General features: G+C 38.5%; 1 protein-coding gene across 1 annotated transcript in view; it reads right to left on the bottom strand.

Annotated features, from left to right (window-relative positions):
* Nucleotides 1-15,845, bottom strand: part of LOC149791112 (uncharacterized) — a 38,039-nt gene extending 22,194 nt beyond the window's left edge. Inside the window, exon 1 of the mRNA XM_089973035.1 lies at nt 15,019-15,845. Within this exon, the coding sequence (XP_089829161.1) occupies nt 15,019-15,088 (70 nt within the window). The 5' untranslated portion in view covers nt 15,089-15,845. The remainder of the gene's footprint in view (nt 1-15,018) is intronic.
* Between the last annotated feature and the right edge of the window lie 1,134 nt (nt 15,846-16,979).

Raw genomic sequence — 16,979 nt, 5'->3', positions numbered from 1 at the left:
TCCTTTTTTACGTTTTTTATGTCTTGTTTCGGAAGGTACCGTCTCTAAGGTGTCGTCAACATTGTACCGTAGTGTGATGGGTGGAAAGGCTATAGAAAGGTAAGGGCAGTGCGGAGACCATCGAGTATGTTCCAGAATAGCTGAATCTTTATAGATACATAGATCCATTCGTAACTTCAGTCCGCAAGCAAAACACTGTACCTCGTATCCCAATCCTGACTCAGGTCCCAAGTAGACAAATCCTGTTCTAGCTAAAACATGCGAAGAAGGTAATCCTTCCCTATCCGTAGGCCATTTCTGAAACGTGTCCAATCGACGGGCACAATCACAATAGTCAGGTAAGAAGACTGGAAAATGGTAGGGTTTGAACTTGGAGTTCTCATCGGGTTTCTCACTCGATTCTTGCTGTGGCGAAGTCATCTTTCTGGTGGGGTAACTATCTTACAACCAATGTTTTATACCAACGTGTCCATACGGTAAGGTGAAATGATTGGGAAGTCGAACTCGCTTCTGGTACACGATTTGATAGACTTTTTCCAAGGGTCGACTGACGATGTGGTGAGTGGGTAAACGTACAATCTTGTTCGGTTGAAAGGTGGTCACTTTAAAGTTTCCATCCTCTCCCGATTGCAAGGCTTCTTTCAATACCCCAAAGTTGACCACTCGACTGGTACGATAATTCAGAGTCAGTCCTTTCACTTTGCACGTCGTGTGCACTTCTCCTTGTTTGTCACGGTATTGGTAGCCGTAATTTTTGGGACCGCCACTGACAAAACTTAGAATCTTGTCGTCGGGATGCTCGTCTGTCCAAGCTCCTAAACGGTCTCCTTCGATGCTAGGGTGATGTTGAATCGGGTGATGGATGTAAATGCAACTGTCCGTGTCAAAGTACAGGACGCGTTCTTCTAACAGTTCTAAAGCTTCGTACAATTTTAAGCGAGCATGGGCTGTCACGTAAGCCGCAATGATGACATTTCCAAAAGGGTCGTCTTGTACAAAGTCCAGATCTTCTTCGTAATTGACCAAGATCAAATTCTCTCGAACGACGTCCACGTGTTTCATGTATTTGGTTTTGTCGTGAATCATCTGGAAGTAGCGGGAAGGTTCTGTCAAATATTCCGTCTTGGGTAAACACGGTCGTTGTGCCATTTTACCCCACAAGCAATTTAACATCACTTTGGCAAACGATCGCCTGCCTTCGTTTTTCTCGATGTGGTCTAAAGTGATACCTTCTTGTTCGTAATATTTCTCTTTGAATTGTATTTGGTCTTCGGGAGTGTGACACCAGGAAGGATAGCCACTAGCTTCTTGCTTCAGTTTCAAAAAGGCATCCACGTAGTCTGCGAAAATGCCTTTCTGCGTGGGGTCACCCTTGCGGTACTGTTGTGTCTTGGGAAAGTGGCAAATTTCGTACACTTCTAACAGTTGGTATCCCATGTCCAGAGCTTTGAACAATTCCACGCTGACCCAGGTTCCCGTCAAGGCCCGTTCTTCCTGGCTGTGATGGCAAGGTTGATCTTGGTTGCACGTTTCGGCACAAGTACGGCACAAGGGAAACATCAGTTTGCCTTGACAATGGTGAGGTAAGACGGGATGGTAGAGGTTCGTGGGAGGTAAAACTTTACACTTGATCAAGCCTTCGTATTGTCGAATGTTTTTCAGGTCGATGTGTTCCGTCAGCAATTGCGGGTGCCCTACAGGAAAGCGACAATATTTGCACACGTAGGGATACAGCGAACACACGTCCAAGTATTTGATTTCTTCTCCTTTCTCTTCGTCGGCTTGGTACAGCAAACAGGTGGCATTGGTCCTTCCTCCGTACAAACTATCCCTCGGGTTCAGCGGGTCCATGAACTGGTAACTTTCCACGAGACGTTTAAACTCGGGATCGGTTTTCATACGGTGATCGTACTCGTGTTCCCACATTTCCACCACTTGGTATCCTTCCTGTTCTAACTTTAGACGTCGCTGACAAGTGTCCTGGTACAAGTCTTCCATGGTTCGTTGCAAAAACTGATTTTTAGTACCACGGTCAGGGTAACAGACGGGACATCCGTGAAATAAGCAACCGTTAAACTCGTACACGATCTTGGGGTTTTCTAAGTCCCAGCCATCGACCGAATATGTTCCGATGGTCTTTTCGCCCCCTCCGTTGCGGGCATGCTGAATCCACTTGTCTTCCTTGTCGCACAAGTAATGTAACCAACGTAGGGCTTTGACCGAGTATTGACGTTTGACATAGTGGGTCGTTTGAGGACTGATGACAGCCACGGTGTTTTCAGGCATGAATCGTTGTCGATACACTAAGGAACACGCTTTGGCAATGGTGCAAGCTTCTTTCAAAGGATCGACCCCTCCGTGTTCCATGAACAGTTCTCGAAATTTTCCACAGCAACGCCGTAAAATGTCCACGTCGGAACGACAATACTTTAGCATTTCTTCCTGAAAGTCGAAAGGGTCCGAGGCGTGAGCCTGGTACCAAGCGTAGAAAGCTTCTCGTTGTTCGGTACGCATGTTGTCGGGGTCGTAATAGTGAGCCTCAGGTAAATGGGGTAGAACGGCGTGTTGATTGGCTTCCGTATTGAAAAAGTGTGGAAAGTACCCTTTAGCCATTTCTGTCATTCCAAACGTTTTAGGCATTCGACTCAAAGGCATGGCCAAATAGCTCATCGAATCTTTAAACTGTACTTGTCCCACTTGCATGAAAATGATTTTGGCTCCGTTCAAAGTCACTTTAGGACGCTCGGTGCCTTGTTCCGTATAGTACCTCAAAAGAAACTGTCCATCGTATCCGGAGAAATTGTGAGCCATCACCGTGGCATGACGATGACAATCTCCGTAACGTTCGATGTCCTCTTGGCTCCACGTCTTGTCGATGGGGTCTAAGACCCATTGTGCAAAATCGGCTAACGTGTTCGGTCCCCGAAAGATTTTTTCACGTCCTCCGGGAATCTTGCTGCAGTGAGGGCAATGACTGAAGATAGGTTCTTGAATGCACTTCTCGCACGCTCGATGAGCCACGCAAAAATTAGGAATGTGAATGCCGGTCTCTTGCATGCATTCGAAATCGAAAAAGATGAAATTGCCTTTCTTCTTGTGACCGTCCTCTTTCTCTGGTGGGGGTTGGTATTTTTGCACGTAGCATTGGTGTTCCAAGTCCACGATGTGGTGACAAATGTGACATTTTTTCTTTCCTCGACATACGTGTGCCTTGGCATTATTGGTAAGTATGCCTTGTCCACACGTAGGGCACAATCTCAGCAGTTGACAAGCGCATTTCTTCTGTGAACCTTGCGTCTTCAGATGTTGTTGGTAACAGGTAGGGCTGACAAACGTGCGCAGACAAGTGGAACAAGGCACTGGTTCTTCGCTCAGACAGGGTGGAGAGGCCAAACATCCTGAGCATTTCCATCCACAATGTTTGTGTTGCTCTCGATTATTATAACCATAGTCACATTTCTCACAATAATAAACATATCCCAGGAATCCAGTGATACTGGTAATGGTATCGAAATGGTCATCGTGATGATAAAGGTGAATGTATTTTCCGTCCTTAAAGTCTTGGCCTCGAAACAACAGAGGTCCGCGCACTTCTTGAGGGTGCACTTTCAAGGTGTATCGTGGAGCTAGGACATCTTGCAATTTTTGCATCTCGGGAATGCCACAGGGTGTGTCTTTGGGCAGTCCGGCTTGTTGTAACAGGAGTTCTGCTTCGTTTCGTTGTTTGGCTCGGTCGGAACGTTGAATAGTGTCCCAGGTTCTTTTCCATTCTACCGTGTCGTTCTTGTTGGCATAGGTTCGTCCCACCACGATGGCACGGGCTAAACACATATGGTCATGAGGGTTGTTAATTCGGACGAGACTCGTTTTGGTGTTGCGAAGGTCGTCCACCAATAACATCTTTTTGCGTCCAGTCCCTTGAGGAGGAGAGACGTGGGTCATGTCCAGTGTGGCTTTACCATCGGTGATGTCAAACTGATCATTAGATTGTTGTACGTGTTGAATCTTGTCCATGACTTTGGAAGCAGTTAATTCTGCAGGGGTGCTAAACTCGATCCAAACAGGGGATTTCAAACCGTCGTGTTGTATGGAAAGTCTCAAGCGATCGTCTTCTTTGGGTTGACATTGTCGCTTGAGTGCAGTGAGCAAAGAATCCCACACCTCAGTGATGAACCCTTCTGCTTTCTCTAACGGCACTTCAGCCTTGAAATCTTTAAACTTCACCGTGTATTTGTAAGCCGTGGTTCTAAATTTTCTAGAGGAGCGCTTTTCCGTCTCTCGAATGGAATAGTATTTTTCAGGGTTGACTAAGGGTGATGAAATTGGTTTAGAGGGTTCGGATTCTGGTTCACTCATGTCCTCTTCAAAATCACTGGCATGAATTTGTGCCAAGATCTCAGCCCTGGTTCGAGGCGATAGATCACGTTTCTGCCTCTTACTTTCTTCTTTCTTCTCGAATGAATGGGATCGTTTCATCTTGAAAGCAAAAAGTCAAATGACTCAAGTTCAAACACCATAAACTACTTTATAGTCATAGCAGACCAGCGTATATAAAAGGGTGTGTGTCTTGTCCTTTCACTATTCATTTCACTCTCGAGCCGAGCACAACGATGGAAGAGACTGACCAGATGGAACGTTTCGTCAGAGCTTTGCGAGGGGTCATTAGAAAATTCTCTTCAGACCAGCCTACGGACTACTCTCCTTCCTTTAGAGATAAAAGTCAAGATACTTGCTATATCTGTCAGAAGAAAGGACATTGGTCTTCAGAGTGTCCAGACCGTCAAAAAAGAAAAAAAACAGGGGATAAAAAAGACAAAAGTCAAGATACCTGTTATTATTGTAAAGAAAAAGGACATTGGTCTCCAGATTGCCCAAAAAAGAAACAAGAGGAGTCAGAAGAAAAGAGGAATTCTTCAGAAGAAGAGAGGGATTCTTCAGAGGAAGAGAGGGATTCTTCTGAGGAAGAAAGAAGACAGGTGAAGAAAAAGAAACAGGAGAAAAAAAGAAGAAGGGAAGAAAGCGAGGAGGAAGAAGAGGAAAAGAGTGTGACGGTGAAGAAATTCAAAAAACAGAGAGACTAAAAAGGAGAAAAGAAGAAATTAATGAACTTTTCATTAAAGTGTTGTGTTATAAATTGTGAATTGGATTGTAAAAAATGGAGAAAAGAATAAATGAATGATATAAGGTAAGTGTCTTTGAGTTGTGATTTTAAAATAAGAAGCTACACTCACGCACTCATACACAGACACGTATTAAAAGGGTAACATGGGTGAGTTTTTTTTTTTTGAGTTATTGGCAAATTGAAATTGTATTTCTTTTCGAGAAATGTGGGTGGCCCTGAAAAGGGCCTTTTTTTCTTCATGGTGTAGGGGTGAGTTTAAGCAATCAATTTTAACTGCCTTAAGCCTTTGCCACGGCCAAGGCCTACTTCTGGACTGCGTAATGTTGATGATGATGATTGGGTTGAAATCACTAAGGGTGGTACGGTAGGCTTAGTCACAGGGTTGACATGTTTGGCTCGGGAAGGTCGTATTCTCTTCGGTCGTGATAAAGAAGTCTGATACATTTGTTTAAGACTTCTTAACTCCGCTAAAATGTCCAACAGTACCGTGACCGTTTGATTTTCACCCTCTTGTTTCTTTGCTGCTACTTCTTCTTGCTGTTGTTGCTGTTGTTTTTTTCTTACCTCTTCTTCTTGTTGCTGTTGCTGTAGGAGAAAAGTCTGTTCCGCTTCCTTTTGTCGTTGTATAAATTTCTCCAATTCTTCTTTCTGTCTCTGTCTAAAATTCTCCACTTGCGGTAATGAAGAAAGTAACGAAGGTTCCGGAACAAATTCTTGCGAGGAGAGAAAATCCACAAAATCCCAATTCACCTCTTCTGAAAGTAAGTCCGGGTTCCCTTGGGCAGTCTCCCCTGCTGGTGCACCCCACTGGATCGTTTTCTGAGTTTCCGTCATGTTGAATCACTGTCGCATAGATTGACTGCACACAAGCGCTAGCGAATCTATATTGACTACGTGACGTCACAGACTGCTCTCTTCGGATTGGATGCGAGCTGACTGAATTCTGTAACGCGTGTTCGGATTGGTAAATGAACTCAATCCGTTTCAATCCTTCCTCCGCCTATAAATAAGCGCCGTTCAATGCATTGATTCACCTGTTCTCGTCGCTTCAAGATGTGGACTACAGTTGAGTCATCCACCCTTGTGTCTTCCATGATGTTTCGGACAGACTTGCTCATGTATGTCCGATCGAAGTGGACCGTTGTCCACAGGACAAACACCAGCCTGTGGATACGTAGGATCTACGTCGAAAGACAAGGATGCCTGAAAAGAGTGCTGATGTACGGACCAACAGTAAGACGCAGCCTAAGGACAAGAAGAAGACCAATGCGGTGCCATTTATGTTAATGAATAAATTAACATAAAACCCAAAGGCCCTTTTCAGGGCCAGCCATATTTCTCGAAAAGAGATAGCCTTTCCATTGCCTACCCCTTTTTTTAAAAAAATTTTTTTTAAAATTTAAAAAAAATCCCATGTTAAATTCCCCTTGTCCGTAGAGTGACCCACGATTTATTCCCATGTTAAATTCCCCTTGTCCGTAGATTGACCCACGATTTTTCGCCATGTTAAATTTCCATTGTCCGTAGATTGACCCAGAGGTCCCTGTAATGCTAATTCCCATTGTCCGTAGGGTGCCCCACTTCACTACTTAAGTTGGGTAGTCTTGTACCTGTTCACAGATACATTAAGTTGGTAAGTTTGTACCTGAACACAGATACATTCAGTTGGTAAGCTTGTACCTGAACACAGATAGATTCAAGCTGATGTGCTTGTACCTGAACACAGATACATTAAGTTGGTAAGCTTGTATCTGTTCACATATACATTAAGTTGGGTAGTCTTGTACCTATTCACAGATACATTCAAGTTGGTAAGCTTGTACCTGAACACAGATACATTAAGTTGGTAGTCTTGTACCTGAACACAGATACATTAAACTGGGTAGTCTTGTACCTGAACACAGATACATTAAGTTGGGTAGTCTTGTACAGCACAGATACATTAAATACATTAAGTTTGGTAGTCTTATACCTGCGCATAAATATGATTCATACTAAATATTTCACACTATCAAACAAATTTAATTTTCTTAAAATCGTTTGTAAATTATTTCAAAGAAATTGAAAATTAAATTCATAACCTTTAATAAATTTAGATTTTTTGGATGATTTAAACGTTTTCCTGAAGTTTAAAGAAAGGAAAATCAAAAGGAAATGTTGCTTTAGCACACAATAGGTAATACATGACGGCCCAGTAAAAACTTACGTATCAAGGGAGCTACAGGCAAGCTTTCTCGCGTACCCACAAAGTGACATTGGACAACCCATACAATAAGACTTTTGATGACAAATATTGATAAAGGTGAGCACTTCTGATCACTCCCCACCTGAGGCACCAAAAGAAAGGTAGATTTGTGTTTGTTAATGTTGTTATGTTGTTATGGGGTTTAACGCCATTTTGCAGCACAAGATAGGCTATACATGGCGGCCAGTATTAATAGTGGAGGAAGAACCGGGGAAAACCCCGGAAAGAACCACCGACCCACGAGAAGCTACCGGCAAGCTTTCTCACATATCAACATTGGCCGAGCCCGAGACTCGAACCCACGCAGACAGAGGTGAGATGACAGTGATTCGTGACGGAGAGCGCTTGAGACCACTCGCCCACTGTCTGTATACCTAAATGGTTGTCCTTGATCTTTCTTTAAAAAGGTACATGATCTGATGATAATGATCCGTATGCGCATGTCTCAGAGAGAGAGAGAGAGAGAGAGAGAGAGAGAGAGAGAAACACGTTGAAGACGATCCCCAAACTACAGAAATGTATCCAGATCACTTCCACAATATACAATGTAACATTTTCCCAAGGTTGGCAAGTGATAAGTGGATGTCAAGCTTGTGAATACCCATACACCCTCCTCTCACCCCACAACAGCCATATTTCAAAGAAAATTTCAAATTATATTTCAAATATTTTTAATTTTATATATAGGCGATGACATCATGGGGCTAAGTCACATAGCGCTACGTAAAGTGGACAGGCCCATGAAAGAGTCTTTAAAAACACCCCGTGTAGATGATAGACAAAACAGACAGAAATACATACTGTATAACACTTAGTTTAAAACCCTACTAACTTCTTCTATATCTTAAAAGCCATACAGATGCCGCACTGTATGGTTGACCACTACACAATAATGTAGCCTAATAAACAATTTTGGATCTTTCAATAAAGAATAATTAGATAAACTAAATAAAGGAGGCCTAACTCGACCCAGGAGAAACACATAGAGAATAAAGAAGTGTGGACCTTGGATCGAGCGTAACCTACCTATCAACATCTTTAAAAACTATTACCAGGAATGACACATACTATCACTCGAATAATACAATAGGAATTTTTTTAAAAACAAAATCTAAATCGTACACCGTTCCATAGGCAAAATTCGAAAACCCTGAAACAAATTAAAAGATAAAATATATCATAACGGATCTTAAACCCAAATTAGGAAGAAATACAACTGGGAAAGATATTTGATCTATACTTGCTGTCTCAAACATACAGAAAATATAGCATACACACAACATAGCACCACTACATATAGCAAACACTGAGACCTAAGCGTCCTATAGCAAAGGTCACAAAAATTTCAAGGAAAGGAACTTCGAGCAAGGTAAGGGAAATCAGGCTCGGATGAACAACCCTTCAGATAACACTAAGGAAACATAAATACCCCATCACAAATTCTAAAAACTAAATTTTTGATATAAAATTTTGTATTAAGTAAAACATACAACACATCTGATGGGGAAATACACAAAGATATAATACTTTTATTTTTTGGAAATGGGGGCATCTGTCTGGTGCCCCCCCCCCCCCCAAGTGAATGGATGAGGGTTTGCGGGAAAATAATAATGACAGAGAGATAATTATGAAATAACTTGTCAATAAATTGGAATCCTGAGGAGAGGAGGAGCAAAACGGGGATGGGAGGGAGAGCTTCGGTGGCAACCCACTATGGGTGTGTTACTGTCAGTGCGCAGGCCAGAGCCTCCAACTCATCCCCCGACCCAGACATGAGTCCCACCAAACCTTAGGATCCAATTCCAAATTTTAAAATTTCAACTGGTTTTAAATCCTAAATTTAATATAAATTAAATAGGAACCCCGAAACCAAATATAAATTACATAAAATTTCATTGGTAAAATTTGTTCATAATCCGGAAAAATTTGAAAATTTCAAAAATTGTGTATAAAGTTTAACCGAGTTCAAAGTTTTTGAAACTTTAAATTTTCTTTATAAAATTTTTTCTCAAAAATTAAACCTATAAAGATAATTTTAAAAATTTACTAAATTATAACAAGGTTTATATAGGAATCCTAACTTACTGTAGCTTTGAAATACCATTTGAACTTTCTAAAGGATCCTAAGACGCTACACATTGGAAAATTCCAAAATATTATTACCTGAAATACGAAACTACAGGGAATCCACAGGGAATCTATATTGGGAAATTACAAAGCAATGACATCATGGGCCTATGTCACAGGGCGCTACGCGAAGTGGACAGGCCTTTGAAAGAGTCTTGGAAAAACACAAATACAAATACAACAGTACAACCCCACTGCTTCTCCAAACATGCAGCTCCCGCACTGTATGGTTGACCAACCTACAATTTTGTAGCGATTAAACAATTTTTGGAATTTTCTAAAGAAATAATTTAAATAATCAAAGGAGGCCTAACTATTCGGGAGAAATACAAGGAATAAATAAGTGTGGACCTTGAATCGAGCACAGCCTACCTGTTTCCTTCTTTAGCACGTATTGACTGTAACGGCACATATTACCACTCGAATAAAAGAATATATTTTTTTTCATAACCTAATATATCACACCGTTCCGATCGCCAAAATTATAAATTGAAAATAAATTAAATGAAAATAACAAAAAATAGATTGTAATGGATTTTAAATCCAAATAATTGAAATATGACAACTGGGGGAAAAAAACAACTTTATTTATACTTGCTGTCTCAACCATACAGAAAATATAGCATCTACACAATATAGCACCAATACACACAGCAAACAGTGAGACTTAGGAGACCTCTATGAAAGGTCACAAAAATTACAAGGGAAGGGACTTCGAGCAAGGTGAATAAAACCAGGCTCGGACGAACAATCCTTTAGATAACACAAGGGAAAAATAAATACCCCATCAAAAACTAAAATTAAAACTTTTGATACAAAATTCTTTCATAATAGAACATACCAAACATCTGATGGAAAACATACAAACTTAAAATACTTTTCATATTATATTTTTTTAACGGAGGGGTGGGGGCATCTGTCTGGTGTCCCTCCCCCCCCCCAAAAAAAATCATAAAAATAAATAAATAATCGAAACCACTTGTGATATCGTCGGCAATGGCATTTTCAAAGCAAACTGTGATTTCATATATGGATACGTGTAGCCAAGGAAAAGACTAACAACTCAACACTAGAGTATGTAGAACGGTAAATATTAGGACAGAAATTTTTAGTACAAGTAACAAGATTGAAATTTTCTCTAAATGGTATTAAAAGTAAGTTGATAAATTATATTGAAAGTAAATTTCTATTAAAATATATTGAGATTGAATCCATTTATTTCGGTATTGCAATTATATACTATTTAATACAGATTGCGCTCTTATGATCAAGTACGAACTGTCTATACATACATTTCCCTTGTATCCTAAAGTCGGCACACAAAGAAAAAAATACATGTAAGCACCGCATTGCGGAAACCTAGAAAAATCATAAGCTATTACTAATCGTGCTGACGTTGTAGAATTATCTGTCTAATGACATACATAGATCCAGACGATAGCCTATAAGAGACTACGAAGCTCTAATGACATACATAGATCCAGACGATAGCCTGTAAGAGACTACGAAGCTTCACTTGAGGTTCTGGCCATGGCAAAGAGCTAGGAGCGCGCCATATTTGGCGTTGTCTTCAGAAACTGGTATAAAAACCCCAGCCGCGGGTCGACACCAGTTTTGCTGGCCAGAAGCTCAAATAGACTTTTGTCTTTACAGGTAGGATTATGATCTATGTATAATTGTTCATAGTATAAGAATTTTTAGTGTTAAGATGTTAACCTAACATCAGTATGTTTAAACATTAGATTATTTAAATATTTTCTTGCTATTCCTTAATATAATGTATCGGAAAGTTTAATTGTTTGAAGAACTTATATTTACTTATAACTATATTATTGATTTTAGTAAAAGCAACGTTCGCTACCAACTTCATACTCAGTAATAGTTAATTTAGAAATAAAATACTCTTTATATAATAGAGTTTAATATATTGACTTTTTAGAATTAATTCAGTAAAATATATTTCAATTACGGTATTAGTCCGAAATATTGAATTTTAGATTCTTTTGCTATCGTGAATTTATTCGATATTTAATTATCTGTATTACATTCTAAACGGCAGTTATTATACAAGTATGATGTTGGTAAGTGAAAGAATATCGTAGTTTTATATGTGTTTCTTATATTCGAAAATTGAGCTTGTTGTAGTTTGATATTGAAATGTAAGTTTACATGTTGAGTATTTCAATAGAGTTTTGCTGGCCAGTAGCTCAAATATACTTTTGTCTTTACAGCTCGATCCCGAGTACCTTCAATTCCCCAAGAATGTAGTCACGTCTTCATCATCGAGTGACACTACATCAAATGACTTGAACTTCCTTCCTTTCTTCTCTCTCTCTCTCTCTCTCTCTCTCTGAATTGAGAAACGGATTAACTTAGAGTTTACGAAGTTTAAAATAAACACTACTTTAAAACAAAACATTGGAAATATAAAACTACAAAGAAATCTTACAAAGTGAACTCAGCACGAGATCAAATTGAGGCAGCTAGGAGGGAACTGAAGAACTTATGAAAATTTTTCCAAATCAAGAGAATTGAAACTAGTGAGGGAAGTTTTATTGAATGCGCTTACAAGGATGGAACACAAGAGATAGAATACCGGGAACAGCAGCAGTGATGGTTGCATTGAAAGTACAGAATCCATATTATACTAAAAACTTGTACTCAGTTAACCCTAATGTGTATAAAGGATATATAATCAGACCCAGAGGAAAACAACCAATTCTACCTTATGGAGAGACGAGCATAGGGAAAGAGAAAGTTATAGTCATAAAAAGACACCCATATTAAGGAAAGTCAAGAAACAAACTGGAGAACTATACCTGTCAGACATTTCACTAGAAATCCCATTGGAGGATGTAGCAGCACAATTTGAAGAAAAAAATTCAACATCAAGTGATTTCATCCAGACTGGCAACTATCCCCTTAACAACAATTTACAATGGGATGCTATCCCCATGACAACAATTTACAATTGAATGCTCTCCCCCTAACAACAATTTATAATGGGATGTAAATACTAGAAATCAAGAAAAACAAATTGAAGGACATAAAGAGAGCATTCTTTATATTTGGATTTTTAGCTACATCATGGTACAGAGGGTATATCTACGACAGAAAATGTAACATGTGTGGAAATACAACACATACACCCTTCAAATGTCCAACACATCAGGCAATACAATCAGAGACTGGAGACCCCCAAATCATGAAGCGGTAACAGCAACAACAAAACAACAACAACAAAGTCAGAAAAACCAGCAACTAGAAGTTAATCAAAGCACTAACCAACAAGCAAAAGAAGTGAGACAACAACAACAACAACAAACAAGACCAAATCAACTACCACAGCACCAAGCAATGCAGGAGCAGGAAGTAAAATTAACAAATTCGGAAAGTTCCACAACAGTACAATCAATTATGACGGGAAAACAAAACGCTGATCCACAACAAAAAATGTGAGACACCAACAACAAGGAAAGAAGCAAGAAATGCAAGAACAGGAAAAACAATGCCCAAAAGCACAACCAAGAGTACACAAACAGCAAGAACAAGAGAAGCAAGGGACAAAAGGCAAGAACAAAAACAAGAGAAGGCAACATTAATAAAATTGAAAACCCCGACAACAGCACAATCACCAATGACGGATAAAGATAGAGATAGAAGTAGAAGAAAGGAAAAAAAAAGAATAAAAAAAACTAAGAGGAAGAAGAATCCCGAATGGCAGACGAATACTTATTTATTCAAGATGACGAATGCCTAGGAGACAAAATTGATTCCGATTATATATACAAAAGTCAAAATTTTTATATAAAAAATATATATATAATTTATTTTATACACAAAACAAAATTACAACCAAATTTTAAAATAAAGCAATATTTTAAAAAAAAATTAAATTACAAAAGAAAGAATTGTTTATGCAAATAAAATACAAATCTATCTTTAAAACTATAGCACACACAAACAGTTTATAATATTACGGGAGGAGGGTTTCTTAAAATGGTCTGGAAAGATCAAACGGAGAGTTCCCCTCCATAAAAATAAAACGATAAACGGCTCATTATATAAAATTAAAATGTCTGAAAGTCTCTTCGTCTCTCATTATTACGCACACCTTGTTTGTTAGTCAACCAGTATGCCAGTTGTACCCAAGTTAATTCTCTCTCTCTCTCGCGCGCGCAGAGAATGATCGACCTATAGAGATATGTTATGATCAATAGTCCCCCTTCCCCTCTCCCTATTTTTTTATTTTTGGCCCAATTTAAGGGCAAGCGACTTAAGAGACTCCTGAGGCGTCGAACTTGCAATAACTAATGAGCGCAGCTAACTGTTTTTCAGTGTCATGTGACGATGCATCTGGACCTATGATGGTTAATCTGACCGATAAATCACACGCACACGCACATACAAAAACACACACACGCAGACACACACACACACACACACACACACACGTGCACACTCTGTTCATATTTTAAGTGTTAGGCAAAGATGCGCAATATTTACGCTAAAAAATGATCATATTTTATTACGATTTTGACAATATTAGCTGAAAACATATTCATGAGAAAAGACAACCTGTTCACATAAGGTGACTTTCGTGAAGAATATACTTTTTCGTGAAAATATCTACATTTTCATGCAAGTCTCTTGTTGACGAAAATTCACAGTTTCATTGACATGAATGATCATTAATAAGAATATACTCCTTTATAAGTCACATCGTACATACAAATTAATAGAATGAAAAATGGGGCGAAGAAAAATAATTGATTTTGTCCTTTTACTTTTAGTCTTAAATAGTCGTGGTACTTAAACATCGGAAGTCAACAAAATTCCACGATGGTGACTTGTCTTTTAAAATATGCAATAGTCTTCGGCTGAGTTCAAACCAAAATCTCCTAACAAAATGTTTTAAAAATGACACATTAAGTTTTAAATATAAATTTTGCATTTAAGTATTTTCTTGCAGATAAAATCTGGACACTCAAAAAAATGATTTTGCCGAAATGAGATCGCACTGGCTTGTGGAAGAGGCATCTATGAAACTGGGACTGCATGACTCAAGATTATGCGTGGCCAGTCCGAAGTAGCAAATGCAAACCCTGGTTGACGTTGAGGTGGGGTTGGGGTGGGATAATTATTAGTTCTCTTGCTTCTACCCATGTCAAAATAATAGCATGTACATAATATGTACAAATGAAGCTAAAGGTAAAATACTGAAGTTATCCAACTACGTAAGCCCTCGTTATATAAAGTACCATTTACCATGTTCATAATATGTACAAATAAAGCTAAAGGGAAAATACTGAAGTTATCAAACTACGTCAGCCCTCGTTATATGAAGCACCATTTAGTATGTACAGAATATCCGCATGTAAAGCCAATCCAGAAATTATAAATTCGAGTAATAAAATAATTGTATATCACAATACAAGTACAATACCATAAATGAAAGGAATGGGTAAAATGGCGCTTTATATAACGAGGTGATATTGACAATATAATTATTATTATCACTTACCGGGTTTTAGTGTCAGAGTCCCTATGTTAAGCAGATTGGAGCCAATTTCTTTCTTCCCTCTGGTGGCCATGTTGTCACTTTAAGAGCCTGTATTACAACGTTACTGACTTCAGATGAAGCGAGTTGTCAACCTAACACAATGCTGACGTCAAGACGTCAGGACTGGGCTGTAAGACAAGGATGAAATCTTTAATTTGGTCCACGTTGCTTAGGGGGCGCTCACTAGTTATTATGAACTTTTGAGAGAGTGATGTATGTAAGGTGAAGTTGTTTGCGTTTAAAACATGCACAGTGGAGATAATGTTGTCATACCTTTATTCTACCTTTATGTAATGTGGCTGACATTTCTTTGGATATTGTACTTTTGGAAATTGTACATGACCTAAGGACACTGCTAACTAGACTGACTGCTCCCTTGTGCTAAAAAAGTCAGCCTGAATTAGTATAAAGTACACTATCCTTGGCAGCTATTAAAATAGGGAAAATTAATTTTGCCAGACTAGACAATACCAACTTCTGAAAGAGCAATGAATGAGTTACCAAATATATAAAATGTAAAAAACGTATCGACTCTTTTTGTAAGCAATATACCTCTGAAGTTAAGTGAAAATGACCAAGTTGAATTAGCACTTTTTTTAAAGGTGCACATCTGGAGTAATGCCAAGCTGTATAATCTATAACCTATAATATACACATCAATCATACACTAAAATAAAGGGAATTAAAGGTTCTTTGAACTGTACCTTAGATATGCGAGGTACTTTTTTAAATATAAAGTATAACCAGTGAGGAAAGCCGGGGAAATCCTTTTTTCAAAAAATTCTAACCCCTATGCAAATTACGAAACTGTAATAATTGTATTACTCCTGTATATAATTATTGTAATAATTATACTACTGTCTTATATAATTAGTGTAATAATTATATTACTGTCTTATATAATTAGTGTAATAATTATATTACTTTCTTAAATAACTAGACATTTATAATATGTCTGCGGCATGATGCCCCAGTGCTAGATATCACTATAAACTGCCACATTGCAGACATCGTAGCGATATTACTGAAAAATTGTTAAAGCTACGTTAAAAATCCAAATCACATCACATGTATAATTAGTGTAATAATGATATTACTTTCTTATATAATTAGTGTAATAATGATATTACTGTCTTATATAATTAGTGTAATAATGATATTACTGTCCTATATAATAGTGTAATAATTATATTACTTTCTTATATAATTAGTGTAATAATGATATTACTGTCTTATATAATTAGTGTACTAATTATAGTAATGTCTTATATAATTAGTGTAATAATTATATTACTTTCTTATATAATTAGTATAATAATTGTAATACTGTCCTATATAATCAATCCAGCACAGCAACAACTCTTGAAATACAAAATGAAGACTGAAACTGACCTTTACACAGACGTGTTACGTGTAGACATCACGTGCACCCTTTTGTAATTTCTCTGCGAGGGGGAGGGGTACAAGTAGAAGAAGAATGTCATGTTAATCACCTGTATAATTCAATCAGTGCAACAACTAATGAGAAGAAGGTTAGTGGCTTGTGTATATACTCTACATATGTATGTTGGTGGTGGATTTAAATGGTGTCGATGGGCAGGTTAGAAATTGGTGTAAATACTGGTTGAAAAGGTTAGTGGTGGGTGTAAAACTTTAGATGGGGAGTTATTTGTGGGCGTAAATACTGTACATGAGGAGTTCGTAGTGGGTGTAAATACTATAGATAGGGAGGTTAGTGGTGGGTGTAAATGCCTTACATGAGGAGTTGGTGGTGGGTGTAAATAATGTACATGAGGAGTTGGTGATGGGTGTAAATAATGTACATGACGAGCTGGTGATGGGTGTAAATAATGTACATGAGGAGTTGGTGATGGGTGTAAATGCCTTACATGACGAGTTGGTGATGGGTGTAAATAATGTAG

The sequence above is a fragment of the Sinohyriopsis cumingii genome, chromosome 10 (genome assembly GCF_028554795.1).
Source record: "Sinohyriopsis cumingii isolate HCF-2022 chromosome 10, ASM2855479v2, whole genome shotgun sequence".
In the NCBI taxonomy this organism is placed as follows: Eukaryota; Metazoa; Mollusca; class Bivalvia; order Unionida; family Unionidae; genus Sinohyriopsis; species Sinohyriopsis cumingii.
This window is presented reverse-complemented; position numbering and strand designations above follow the sequence as displayed.